General features: G+C 38.4%; 1 protein-coding gene across 2 annotated transcripts in view; it reads left to right on the forward strand.

The window, feature by feature from the left end:
- Positions 1 to 11,911, forward strand: part of cers6 (ceramide synthase 6) — a 37,250-nt gene that overhangs the window by 24,586 nt on the left and 753 nt on the right. Inside the window, exons 7-13 of one of the 2 annotated variants that reach the window (XM_026912964.3) lie at positions 1,592 to 1,720; positions 2,525 to 2,631; positions 5,923 to 6,079; positions 6,386 to 6,409; positions 7,622 to 10,939; positions 11,120 to 11,205; positions 11,777 to 11,860. In XM_026912964.3, coding sequence (XP_026768765.1) covers positions 1,592 to 1,720; positions 2,525 to 2,631; positions 5,923 to 6,079; positions 6,386 to 6,409; positions 7,622 to 7,768 — 564 coding nt within the window. In that variant the 3' untranslated portion in view covers positions 7,769 to 10,939; positions 11,120 to 11,205; positions 11,777 to 11,860. The remainder of the gene's footprint in view (positions 1 to 1,591; positions 1,721 to 2,524; positions 2,632 to 5,922; positions 6,080 to 6,385; positions 6,410 to 7,621; positions 10,940 to 11,119; positions 11,206 to 11,776; positions 11,861 to 11,911) is intronic. The other variant, XM_026912965.3, reaches the window with a different exon arrangement.

The following is an 11,911-nucleotide window of genomic DNA, read 5'->3' on the forward strand; positions in this document are numbered from 1 at the left end:
TTCTGTATTCTTATATATTGGATATCAAAATGAGACAACGTCTGTAAAGCGACCAGGAGTCTACATCACGGCCAACAGTGGGACGTAAATACCCACAAATTAAACTGTCATTCAACACTTGAATCTCATTGTTTCATTTCAAATCCAATCTGCTGGAATAATGAGACAAAAATTGTAACACTACGAAGTAATTGCTTATAGACTGCACTGTATTTAACCCCTCGATCTCTTTATCCCATTCTTATCTCCCTCGCTTTCTGCTCTACAGTGCCATCCTGTTCCTCACCCTTTTCCTCATATCTCAAATCTCTTTGTTGATCATTGGCATGTTGTCTGTATCTTTTTTTTGTTGTTTTTCTTTCTCCTTTCAGTATTTTTCTTGCACAAACTCCATCGTGCGCTGAAGAGCTGCTGTGCCCCCCTGCCTACTCCAGTATGTTCCCTCCTGTCTGTATGCCATGCTTCCATTCTGTTTCACACCACTGCTCTTCTTCATCACCTTCATCTTCATCCGACTCCTGTTCAGCTGGCTGTTGTCCTGCTGAGCCACTGCAGTCCTATGAGTCACCAGGAGAGCATGCAGTACATCACCTCTGAGCAGCTTTCAGGAATAGGATTGCTGTTCTGAACTTAGCCAAAGCATTGGCCTAGTGTCGTAAAGCCGCTGGTAGTTTCTTAGCAGTTCCTTAGCAGAAAAATGTGTTGGTGGACAAATTGCGGAGATGAGGATTGAACATTATTACTCTCAGCAGTAAAAATTCACAGTGGGGTAAGTTATATGTAACAGCCAGTGTAGTATTTAACCTCTTTTTTTCTTTTTTTTTTTTTTTTTTTCCATCTTCTAGTTATTGACTTTTGGGCTGCACATTACTACCTCATTTAATTGGATTTGATTTGAGCAACAAAAGAAACTTAGAGAAATTGTTCAGCAAAAAAAAAAAATCCATTTGACACAATATTCCCCTTAACTAAATTTCAGTGTGGACCTTTATCAAATGAATAATGAGTTTTCCAATTATTCCAGTACTAACCATAGAAATTTGTATATTTCTATTTCTATATTTATATAGTATGCTTTTAGATTTAGTAACACTGCCTGGTGTTACACTTTTTTTTATGAGTAATATTCAGTTTGATTTTTAGTGATCCCTAAACCCAAAACAAAGCTATGCAGAAGATATTTAGAGAGGAAAGAGACAGAACTGTCTACAGTGCCTATAATGAGCATCTCTGGGAAGAATTAGATTGAAAGGTTTGAGAAGGGAAAGTGTCCAGCCAGCTCCAAGAACTTTTTTTTAAATCCTGCAAGGGTCATTGCTGAGCATCTCTGAGGAATTACTGGAAAAACTGACTGTTTATTTGAAGAAAGTGTATGCAGCAGTTGCAGTCGCTAAGGGAGCTTTACTTATTTAGTCATTAATATCTTAGTTATAGAAAAACAACCATGAAAAGCTCAGTGTCTCAACACTTTTTATGGGCAGTTTATGTTGTATTAGATCAGTGTTTAAAAGCATCTTCAGTGTGATGTAGATATGTGTTGATAAATGGTATAATTGTGAGTTTCACTGATTCATTGAGTTTATTTTCGCAGGACTGTCTGCTCATGTTTATGCACCATGTTGCCACCGTCTCTCTGATCATGTTATCTTATGTGAATAACATGGCTCGGGTGGGCACGCTCGTCCTGTGCCTCCACGATGCTTCAGATGTGCTGCTGGAGGTAAGAATGTGTAATGTTTACTAATGCTATCCTGAGGTCAGTTTCAGGGTTTTATAATGCTGTCTATTACCATAACCGATAACTGTGTCCTTCTTAAAGCCTAAAGGCAGGTCCAGGACCTGTTTCAGGAAATTATAATAAAATGTGTACACTTGAAAGTTTATTCAATGTATGCATTTTATAAGTGCTATCATTAGCCATTTTATTTATACATATACAATTACTGACTGTAGCCCATCTGTTGCTATTTCCTGTTTATCGTTGGAAACTGACCATCGCAGGACCACCTCTGACTAGGTATTATTTGTCTCAGCCCAGCAGTGACACTGACATGGTAGTGGCATTGTGGTTTGCGTGGTCTGATATACTTGTATCAGCACCACACAAGTTACTAGCCTACAGTTACTATTTCTGTGTCTGTGATAATTATCTTATAGCACTTCGCCAATGTTCAGCTTCTGAACCCCAACGCTGTTACTTTTGGTTTTTGGTTGGTAGACTGCTCTCACAGTTGTGCATAGCAACAGATGGTCAATGTTCAATAATTGTACACCTCCAAAGTGCATCTACATGACGGCTGAGCCTGATAAAATGTCCAATGTAAATACAAGTTGGTGTACCTAATAATTGCCCCAGTACAACTCTTTGTATATAGTTGTTGTAAAAGTTGCTGAGAAACAGGATGCATTGAATGACACTACTACAAAGCGCTTCAGAAGCTTTAGGATATATGAAAGGTTTATATGATGTAATAAATTGTGCATAAATATCATACACATATTTTGTTTGTTTGTTTGTTTTCAGGCTGCCAAAATGGCTAACTATGCCAAGTATCAGAGGCTTTGCAATGTCCTGTTCATCATGTTTGCACTGGTGTTCATCAGCTCCAGACTGGGCTTATATCCCGTCTGGTAAGAAAATTTGTTCCATCCATCTCTCTCTCACCCACCTCTGTGTGAGCTTTGATTTAAAATAAAAGTTAAAATAAAATAGCCAAAAGGTTTCCTTTGGCTTATCATGGTTAGGGTTAGGTTTAGGCATAGCATTAATTAACTGCATTAGTAACTATGTCAGTGGAAGATCTTCACAAGGACAGTAAAATAAAGTGTGTGTGTGTGTGTGTGTATATTAAGATGGCTACTGAATGACAGCGTATTGTCTGACAGCAGATGAAGTGTTTTGACAGTAGACTAGTTGATAATCCACATGGTAGTGTCTACCCACTTCTCCATTCAAATAAAAGATTCAGCAGCAACAGAGCAACAGATGTGCAAGTTACAGCTGACCTGTTGAATACAGATTTCTACACACCGTTCTAGATACTTTATCATCTGTGCAGTTTTCCAGCAATATATTAATTACATGTAGACGCAATATATTAATTACATTATATTAAACATACACTAGCAGCTGTGCGAGGTGGTCTCTCATCACATGTGTGCCTCTTGGCCCTGTTTGTAACAATACCTATGTATGTTTTTAGGACCTTGGTGAAGGAACAATTTGAGAAGACATTATTTTGTAATACTGCTTTGTTAAAATGTAATTTATGAAGTTACTCTAAGTCAAAGGTAGCCATGATACTGAACTTTAGAAGCAGTTTTAGCATTGGGTTTGTGTTTGCCTGTATGCCTGGAAACCCTAATCTTAGAACTACTTCTATTAGTTTAAACTCAGAGTTAGAACTCTTGTATAATTAATCTTTCCTCCTGTAATGTGTTCTGCTTGTTGTCATGTGGCATCACTTCCTGTTCTCCCTGGTCTGATTTCAGATTGGTCAGATAGCTGAGTGTTGCACATGATCTCCAGCCTCATTGTGCCAGATTACCTATTACATTTCTCACTGGCTGCTGCGCTTAGCCACTTACATTAGTTGATTTATTAATTTTTTAGAAACGCGCAGTCACTCTTGGCTGCCTTCAAGGGGACATTTTTTGGGTCGGTGAGCGCCATCTGTTGGGAGTATGTCTTTGACCAAGAAGTCTGAATGACGCGTTACTTTCTACTTTTTCCCTTAGGATTTAGGCACATCTGAATTGTTGCCAAGTGACAGTTACTATGGCTACAGCATAGATCTTTATCAAAGGAAAATGTAAGAGAGAGAGAGAGGTTATTAGGAGCATTGCTCATGTTTTTCTTTGTAGTAGCGGCAATGTACCGCTGTTCTTGCATGCTTAAAAATGGTCTGAAAGCAACAATGCAGGACCTTGACTTGCTTGACTTAAACATGGGTATGTGACTGGAATGCTTATGTAGAACAGTCAGCCTTTATTTACTGTGTGTGAACTATGTGTCAGATGTTCATGCAAAATATGACAGTTTATCATCCATGCCAGTTGATAAAATGTGAAGATACTGAAGCATATTGTAATATATTGCTTTAATTGAAGCTAATATTTTGATTCTTCTTGCAAATGGTACATATCTGGATCTGCACTGATCCAATTTATTCCTAGGCCTTTAAGTGGACTAGGAGAATGAAACCTTGTTACCCTGAACCCAACACTGTTGAGTTGGCCAGTTTCTGAGAAATCAGAAAATATTCTTTTGTGTTCTGTTGTCATGGCTTTTCTTTCTGGAAGCCTGTTTAACTGTGCTGAGACGTCACTGTCTCTGATCTGTCAAACATCCAACTGCCGACTTATTCAGACATTAAACACAGTCAATGTCTTTTGGGTGCTGTTACTTCAGTCCTGTTGACACTGAAGGCTTCTCCAGCTCAAGGAATGGCACTTTTTTATGAGTCCAGTCTCAGTGATTTACCAGATTTACCACAGAGCAACATCTCATTTCTCATGGATTGTGTTAGAGAAGGATGGCACACTGGAAAGAGTGCAAGGTATTTGAAAGTTTACAGAATTGCCTTATAGTGTAGATTCCCTTTATGGCTTTTGCAGGGTGTAGGCTACTGCATACAAATCTATTATTTATTCATATTTCTTCGTTCTGTTTTTGATTTCAGTGCTACTCAGGATTGTGCTTTTGTTTCATTAATGTGGCTTGTATTACTAATGTTTTGTTAGGATGTCTGGTATATTGACAGTGTTGGCTTTAGTGTGAATGGCAGTGGATCATGTCTGCATTATTTAGGATCCTTGTCTGAGTTCAGGTTCCCAAATGCAGCATCATGTTAAAGATCATCTTAGTATCAGAGAAGGTTTAATGGGATATTCAAAGTACTGTCAGACTTTCTGTTTGTGTATTAAGGATTTAGTGAATTCACCTTCTTTGAAAGCCAAAAGAACATCTCAGGCATCAGAGTTTCAATGCACATGTGTGAGTATTGAGTTATGAAACAGTGATTATGTAAGCAGGAGGCGCAGTAGTGTTGGTGCCTCACTGCTTCAGGGTCCGGTGTTCGATCCTGAGCTTGCTTACATTCCTGGGCAAAAAAAAAACAGCCGAAATGTTAAGGTTTTAATAGTTTTAACAACAAATTATTGGTCAGAAAATGAGCGAGAATTAAACAAATGCGCTCCTGAGAGCTCCTGTGCCACCATTTGCTCGTTTTGCTGCAGTGAACTGTTTGAGGAAAAGCTAGAAACAGGGAAATTCACTTATATAGTCTTCTTGTACATGATAATGACCAAAATGTTCGATGTAAAATTCGAACTAACACGTCTGGGTGTACAAAACTTTCCAAAAATATCTACACCTTTTTTTTTTTCTTTAAAAGATTAGACATTATTTGGTTATCTGCCACACCTGATGCAGCCCATCAAGAGCTACAAGGCTTAAACATTTAAAGAAATCAGAGGGAAAAACTCTCCCATTATAACTTCCTTTATCTATGTGTTTAATTCTTGCTCACTTCCTGACCAATGATTTGTTGTTAAGACCATATAAAAAAAAAAAACTTCATATTTTGCCATTTTGGGCTTGGCCCATTTTGTTTGCCCAGGAGTGTACTGTGTGTGAAGTTTCTCATGTTCTCTCCTGGATTTCCTCCTATCTGCCAGAAATATGCTGGTAGGTGTACTGACTGCTGTAGGTGTAAATGAGTGTGTGTCAGTGGACTGACGTCCTATCCAAGGTGAATCCATGCCTTACCCAGTGTTTCTGGGATCCTGATCCAACAGTGACCATGAGCAGAATAAAGTAGTTACTGAATATGGATAGATGAATAAATGAATGAATGTAACTGTGATGATGTGAATGTTATTCAGTGTTTTTTTTCTCTTTTTGTGTCTACCTGAACACAGGATTTTGAACACCACTCTGTTTGAGAGCTGGGAGATTGTGGGGCCGTACCCATCTTGGTGGGTATTTAACGGGCTGCTGGTGCTGCTGCAGGGTTTACACATTTTCTGGTCCTATCTCATAGTGAAAATAGCCTGCAAAGCCATCTCCAAAGGCAAGGTAAGAGAAGTCAGCCTACACACATTAACATCACTCATGATTTGTTCTGCATGCCCAAACAATACCTGCTCTCATTGTATCTAATATCTAATTTCTTGCTGGTTATCACATCTATGCTTCATTGATTTATTTACTGGGAAAAATCAGTTAATCAGAATCAGTTACAAACAAAACATGGCTTATATGATAAAGAAATCTTCTACACATGCATGTTTAACCTCTGCTAAGTTCATCTGCTCTTGCTTTTCACGGCTTCTCTTTAAGTGTCATGTCTCTGTTCTCTTTGCTAATCCTGCATTGCCTCAGGTGGGAAAGTGGAATCCTTTACATGTAAGTATGTGCAGAAATGGTACATCAAATCAAACGTATTGCTGTGATATAATAAACAGCTTTCATCATTTAATTCGTCCAAATTATCTATCAGATCCATTTTATTTACTAGTTCATTTATATTTGATATTTGCCTCACATGACGTGGTGTTTATCAGCACCTTTTGTGATATCATGTCAATCAAGTAACTTGTAATCACGGAAATTTTATTCATAAGATCCACTATGTTGACTTTTAATCTGACCAGTTAATATGCAGCATGGTTGTATACTAAGGCCAGGCTTGTTCATATGAAGCTCTACAGGTTTTAAATTCATGGAAGATACATTATATGTCCAAAACTGTCCAGACACTATTGTATACTCACTGGCCCCTTTATTGGGAACACCTGTAAATTTGCTTATTCACGCAAATATTCATGCAGTGCACAATAGTCTCCCACAGAATGGTGTGAAAAACAAAAAACATCCAGGAAGTGGCAGTTCTGTGGGCAGAAACACCTTGTTGATGAGAGAAATCAGAGGAGAATGGCCAGACTTGTTCGGACTGACAGGAAGCACTCTTTACAACCGTGGTGAGCAGAAAAGAACACACAACATATCGAATGTTGAGGTGGATGGGTTACAACAGCAGAAGACCACATCAGCTTCCACTCCTGTCATCCATGAAGAGGAATCTGAGGCTACACTGGGGTCAGGTTCATTAAAAAACAGTTGAAGGTTGAAAGCTTTTCCAACTCCAGGCGATGGGTCACTGGATGTTTTTTATTTTTTGCACCATTCTGTGTAAACTGTAGAGACTGTTGTGTGAAAATCCCAGAGAATAGCTGTTTATGAAATATTCAAACCAGCCCATCTGGCACCAACAACCAAGTCACTCAGATCACATTTTTCCACACTCTGATGTTTGAACATCAACATTAACTGATGCTCTTGACCTGTATCTGCGTGATTTTATGCAATGTGATGCTGCCACGTGATTGGATAATTGGATAATTAAATGAATGTGCGGATGTAGAGATGTCCCTAATAAAGTGGTTGGTGAGTGTATAATCACAACACATTTACAAAATGTAACCTATCTCTCTATAAGGCTTCTAGCAGCTTAACCATCTTAGATAGCATTTTAGGATAGCGAATAGGAAATGTTCTTTTTTCCCCCACTAGATTCTATCTGAAAGCAGTGTGTTTGATGCCACTTCTCTTTCCTAGGTGTCAAAGGATGACCGCAGTGACATCGAGTCAAGTTCTGACGAAGAGGAAGTGGCGCCATCTGCTCACAAACACCACACTAACGGAACCAATGGGTCTCATGGCACTAATGGTTTCCTGTCATCTGCGTGTCATGATGAACACTAAGCGTTGAGCATCATTTCTGCCCGCTGCAGCCTGCTTGTTAGTCTGTACAGTACTCATGCGTGTCAAACCAACAACGTCACCCATCTGGACCTGGAAGATCTTAATGCAGAAGAACGTGAATGCAGTTGCATTTCACTATGATTCAGTACAATGATTTTGTTCCTGTTCCTTGTACCTGTTTTACTTTTCTTATCTCAGATCATTTATAGGCACTTGGTCGAATATCAAATCACTGCTCCTTCTTCTATCTCTAGCTCACTCTTCTTTTGAATGAATGAAAGCATCTCTCGTATCATGCTAGCATGCTGCTGTGGTCATGTAGTTTGGTGTCAGTGGGAGCGGCTGTTTTCTTGAGGTAACATCGACGTATTTATTTATTTTTTATATCTATATATAGATTGCAAAATTGTGGTTGAGACTTTATTTTCTATTTCTTATAGTAATTTACTGTCAGTGTTTGGAGATGGCACACTATTTAAAGTTCAGTCACCGTTTCAGGTTTCAGCAAGGCAACAGCTTTTACATACAAGGTGTTTCGCTTTAAATCATTTATCGCAATCTCTGATGAGGTAACTGCTGTCCGATACGCTCACCTATAAAATGGATGACGTGCATTATACAACTGAGCGACACCACTTGCTATATTTGCACTAGTGAACTGTAAAATGGGAATTCTCTAACTGTATTATGTGCTCATGTGTTTTGTTAGAAATTCTGCCATATTGTCCTTCACCTTAAATCAAGTATGGACCTGTACTTAAAACAGTGGACATCTTATAATAGACTTTCTTTGTGTGATTTCTACATTGTGTCAAAGAATTGTAGAACAACTCTGAATGCATTATTTAATTGACTTTCAAGGACCTGAATCATATTGCCCTTTGTCCTTGATTATAATGTGATTCTCCAGCTGGGTTTACATGAACCGTGTAATGTGTTATACTGTAGGTAGTAGCCACAGTTGCATGACAGTTTCCACAGTATTAATATCAAATTCCATGAATCAGAATATATTTATCATTAGGCAAATTATGTCCCCTTTAAATGACCCTATTTTAACAACAACAACAACAACAACAACAAAAGCTCCGTTACAATTACGTTATATAGTGAATCAAGTTAAGACACTGGTACACCATCACACACACCTTTCGCACGTCTCCAAAAGCCTGAACAACACACAGTGATATTATGTTTCTGCTTCTTCGGCTTTGAATGATATCTTCTCATTGTCCCATTGTCCTGTTCTTGGTATGATGTAACACTTATTCTTTACTGAGCTAAGTGGATGACTCATTAAAATGCCTTTGAAATCAGGGTAAAACTCTCGCTTTTCTTCCGTGAGCAAGCTGTGGAGAAGAGAGGAAGCTAATTATCTCTTGCTAAGCTAATTGTCTCTATGCTGATGCTGAATTCTGGGCTTTAAACTAAATGTCAGGGGTAAAAAAAAAAAAATAAAAAAATTTTAAAGCTTCTGCTCTCTGCCTTTGAAACAGAGCTAATGAAACAAGTTTTCAGGCATTTAGAATAAACACAGCAGCCAAAATTATTTAGTTATTATATTTTTATTTTGTCTTTCCAGATTGATATTGTATAAAGTTATATAGAGTTTTTTTCTATTTCAAGTTGCACATTTTATTAGATATTTTTTCGTCTTCTGTTACATATGTTTATTTGGCTCCTTTGCTTATGTGTATCTGTGATTAACTCTGTGTGTTAACATTTGTAAGCATCTTTGGGTGATTGAAAACGTGTTATGAAAAAAATGTATTTATTATTATTATTATTTTATGTACACTATATGCCCAAAAGTTTGTGAACACTACCATCACACCCATATGTACTTTTGTGAACATCCCATTCCCCCTTTGCTATTACAATAACCTCCACTCTTTTAGGAAGGCTTTCCACTAGATTTTGAATCATGGCTGTGAGAATTTGTGCTCATTCAGCCACAACAGCATTAGTGAGGTCAGGCACTGATGTCAGGTGAGAAGGCCTGGGGCACAATCAGCATTCCAGTTCATCCCAAAAGTGTTCAGTGAGGTTAAGGTCAGGTTTCTGTGCAGGCCAGTCGAGTTCTCCCACTTCAGCATTGACAAACCATGTCTTTATGGACCTGAGTTTGTGCACAGGGGCATTATCATGCCGGAACAGGTTTGTGCCCCTTAGTTCCAGTGAAGGGAAATTGTAATGCTACAGCATACAGAGACATCCTGTACAATTGTGTGATTCCAACATTGTGGCAACAGTTTGGGGAAGAACCACATATGAGTTTGATGGTCAGGTGTCAACAAACTTTTGGCCATAAAGTGTATATGTATGCATTGTGGCATATGAGCAGTATATGATAAGAAAATTCATATAGTGTTACCATTATCCTGAAAAGGTTAATACAGTACTCGTGAAGCTTATTTAAATTACACCTGGAGGAGCACAGCGGTGCAGTGGGAAGTGTTGCCACCTCGTTTCTCCAGCATCCCACTTCAATCCCAAGCTCAGGTTACTGTGCATACGCATGTTCTCCTTGTGTCCTTGTAGGTTTCCTCTGGGTTCACAGATTGGCTATGCTAAATTTCCCCATAGGTGTGAATGAGTGTGTAAATGTGTGTGTGCATGCATGAGGTGACCCGCTGTAGACTGGTGTCCCATTCTGGGTGAATTCTCCCACCTCACACCCAGGGTTCTCGGGATAGACTCCGGATTCACCACGACCCTTACAAGGATAATACTGAAAATATATAAGTGAATAAATTACAAGTGATAGATTATGAGATCTAATAACTTATTATTAAGAGTATTACTCTAGTGACAAGCATAATGTAGTTTTTTTCTAAGAATGTATAGTCATAAAATAAGGAAAAATTATTTTCAGATTATTTCAACATATTTGAAAGATACAAGTTTTTAAAATCAGACGGCTTACTGTTTTAAAGAGCAAACATACAGGGAAAAGGAGTGACGCTTGAACGGTTATTGTACAGTTCCATATCTAGTGTATGCATACTGTATGTGAAAGACTGAATGAAACCTCGGTGGCGTAGTAGTTTTGTATTAAGTAAGGCCACCCAGGTAATTTCCTCACACGTGCTTTAAGAGAGGAAAATGGTCAAAGTGCAAACCTAACAGCCAGCCAGTGTGAAGATGAAGGAGCCGCTGAGCACCTGCACCGTGAGTGTTCTTAGCTATTTTCAATTACACACAACATAGAAAAAAAAAAAAACACAAAACTATTGGACTTGTTTTGATTGCTGTTTGAAATCATACCCATTTGAACACTTTGAGTATATAAAGTGCTTTTTCGATTTCCTTTGTTAGTAGTTCATGTTATCACTAAATCACGTGTTACAGTACAACCTGCTCTACCAGGACCTCAAGAGATTCTCAAAAAATGGAGAACATTTCTGCAAAGAACTTATAACAGTATTCCAGCAAAGGTAATAGTCTATTTAGGCACTTTGACTCCCTTGGGTGATTTCTTTATTTCTTTATATTTGCAATAAAAGCCTGAACTTTTGATGCATTTGGTCATAAAGTGCAAAGTGAAGTGAAAATCGCCTCTCCCTTAAGAGACAGTCTTGCACTTTGAAGTCAGTGCTCGTGGGTTGAATTTTAATTATAGCTGCAGTTATTCTTTTACCCATTGCCTGAGTTGATGTCCTTGGAGAGGAGCTTTTGTATCTCAAGATCTTTTAGTGTTTAGCTGTTTAAACTGGTGTAGGCCCATCCTGGAGGGTCAAATGAGTGTAATTAAAAACTTAATGATGGAGGAAAGACATTGTTAGTGTTGTATAGCTATTTAATAACCTGGTTCAACATGTAAGAGACATGTTGCTACAGTATATCACATTGCCCTGAGACATGCAGAACAGAGACAGGGTATCAGTATCACCTTGCGACTGCTCTGTATGCTTTCAGGGGTCACCTACTAACTGTGTAGTTATGATAAATATTTGCTTTATGCTGCAAGTTATGTGTCTACAGATAAGTGTGCTTCTATAAATACAGATCTGAGCTGGAAATCAGCTATGCTAAAAGGCTGCAGAAACTCGCTGGAAAACTCATCAGTGTGTCCAAAACGATGACTAGCAAGTGAGTGTGTTCTTATTCTTCACAAGCCTGCATTATGGTGCTCAAGAAAAG

Source organism: Pangasianodon hypophthalmus, chromosome 5 (genome assembly GCF_027358585.1).
Source record: "Pangasianodon hypophthalmus isolate fPanHyp1 chromosome 5, fPanHyp1.pri, whole genome shotgun sequence".
Lineage (NCBI taxonomy): Eukaryota > Metazoa > Chordata > Actinopteri > Siluriformes > Pangasiidae > Pangasianodon > Pangasianodon hypophthalmus.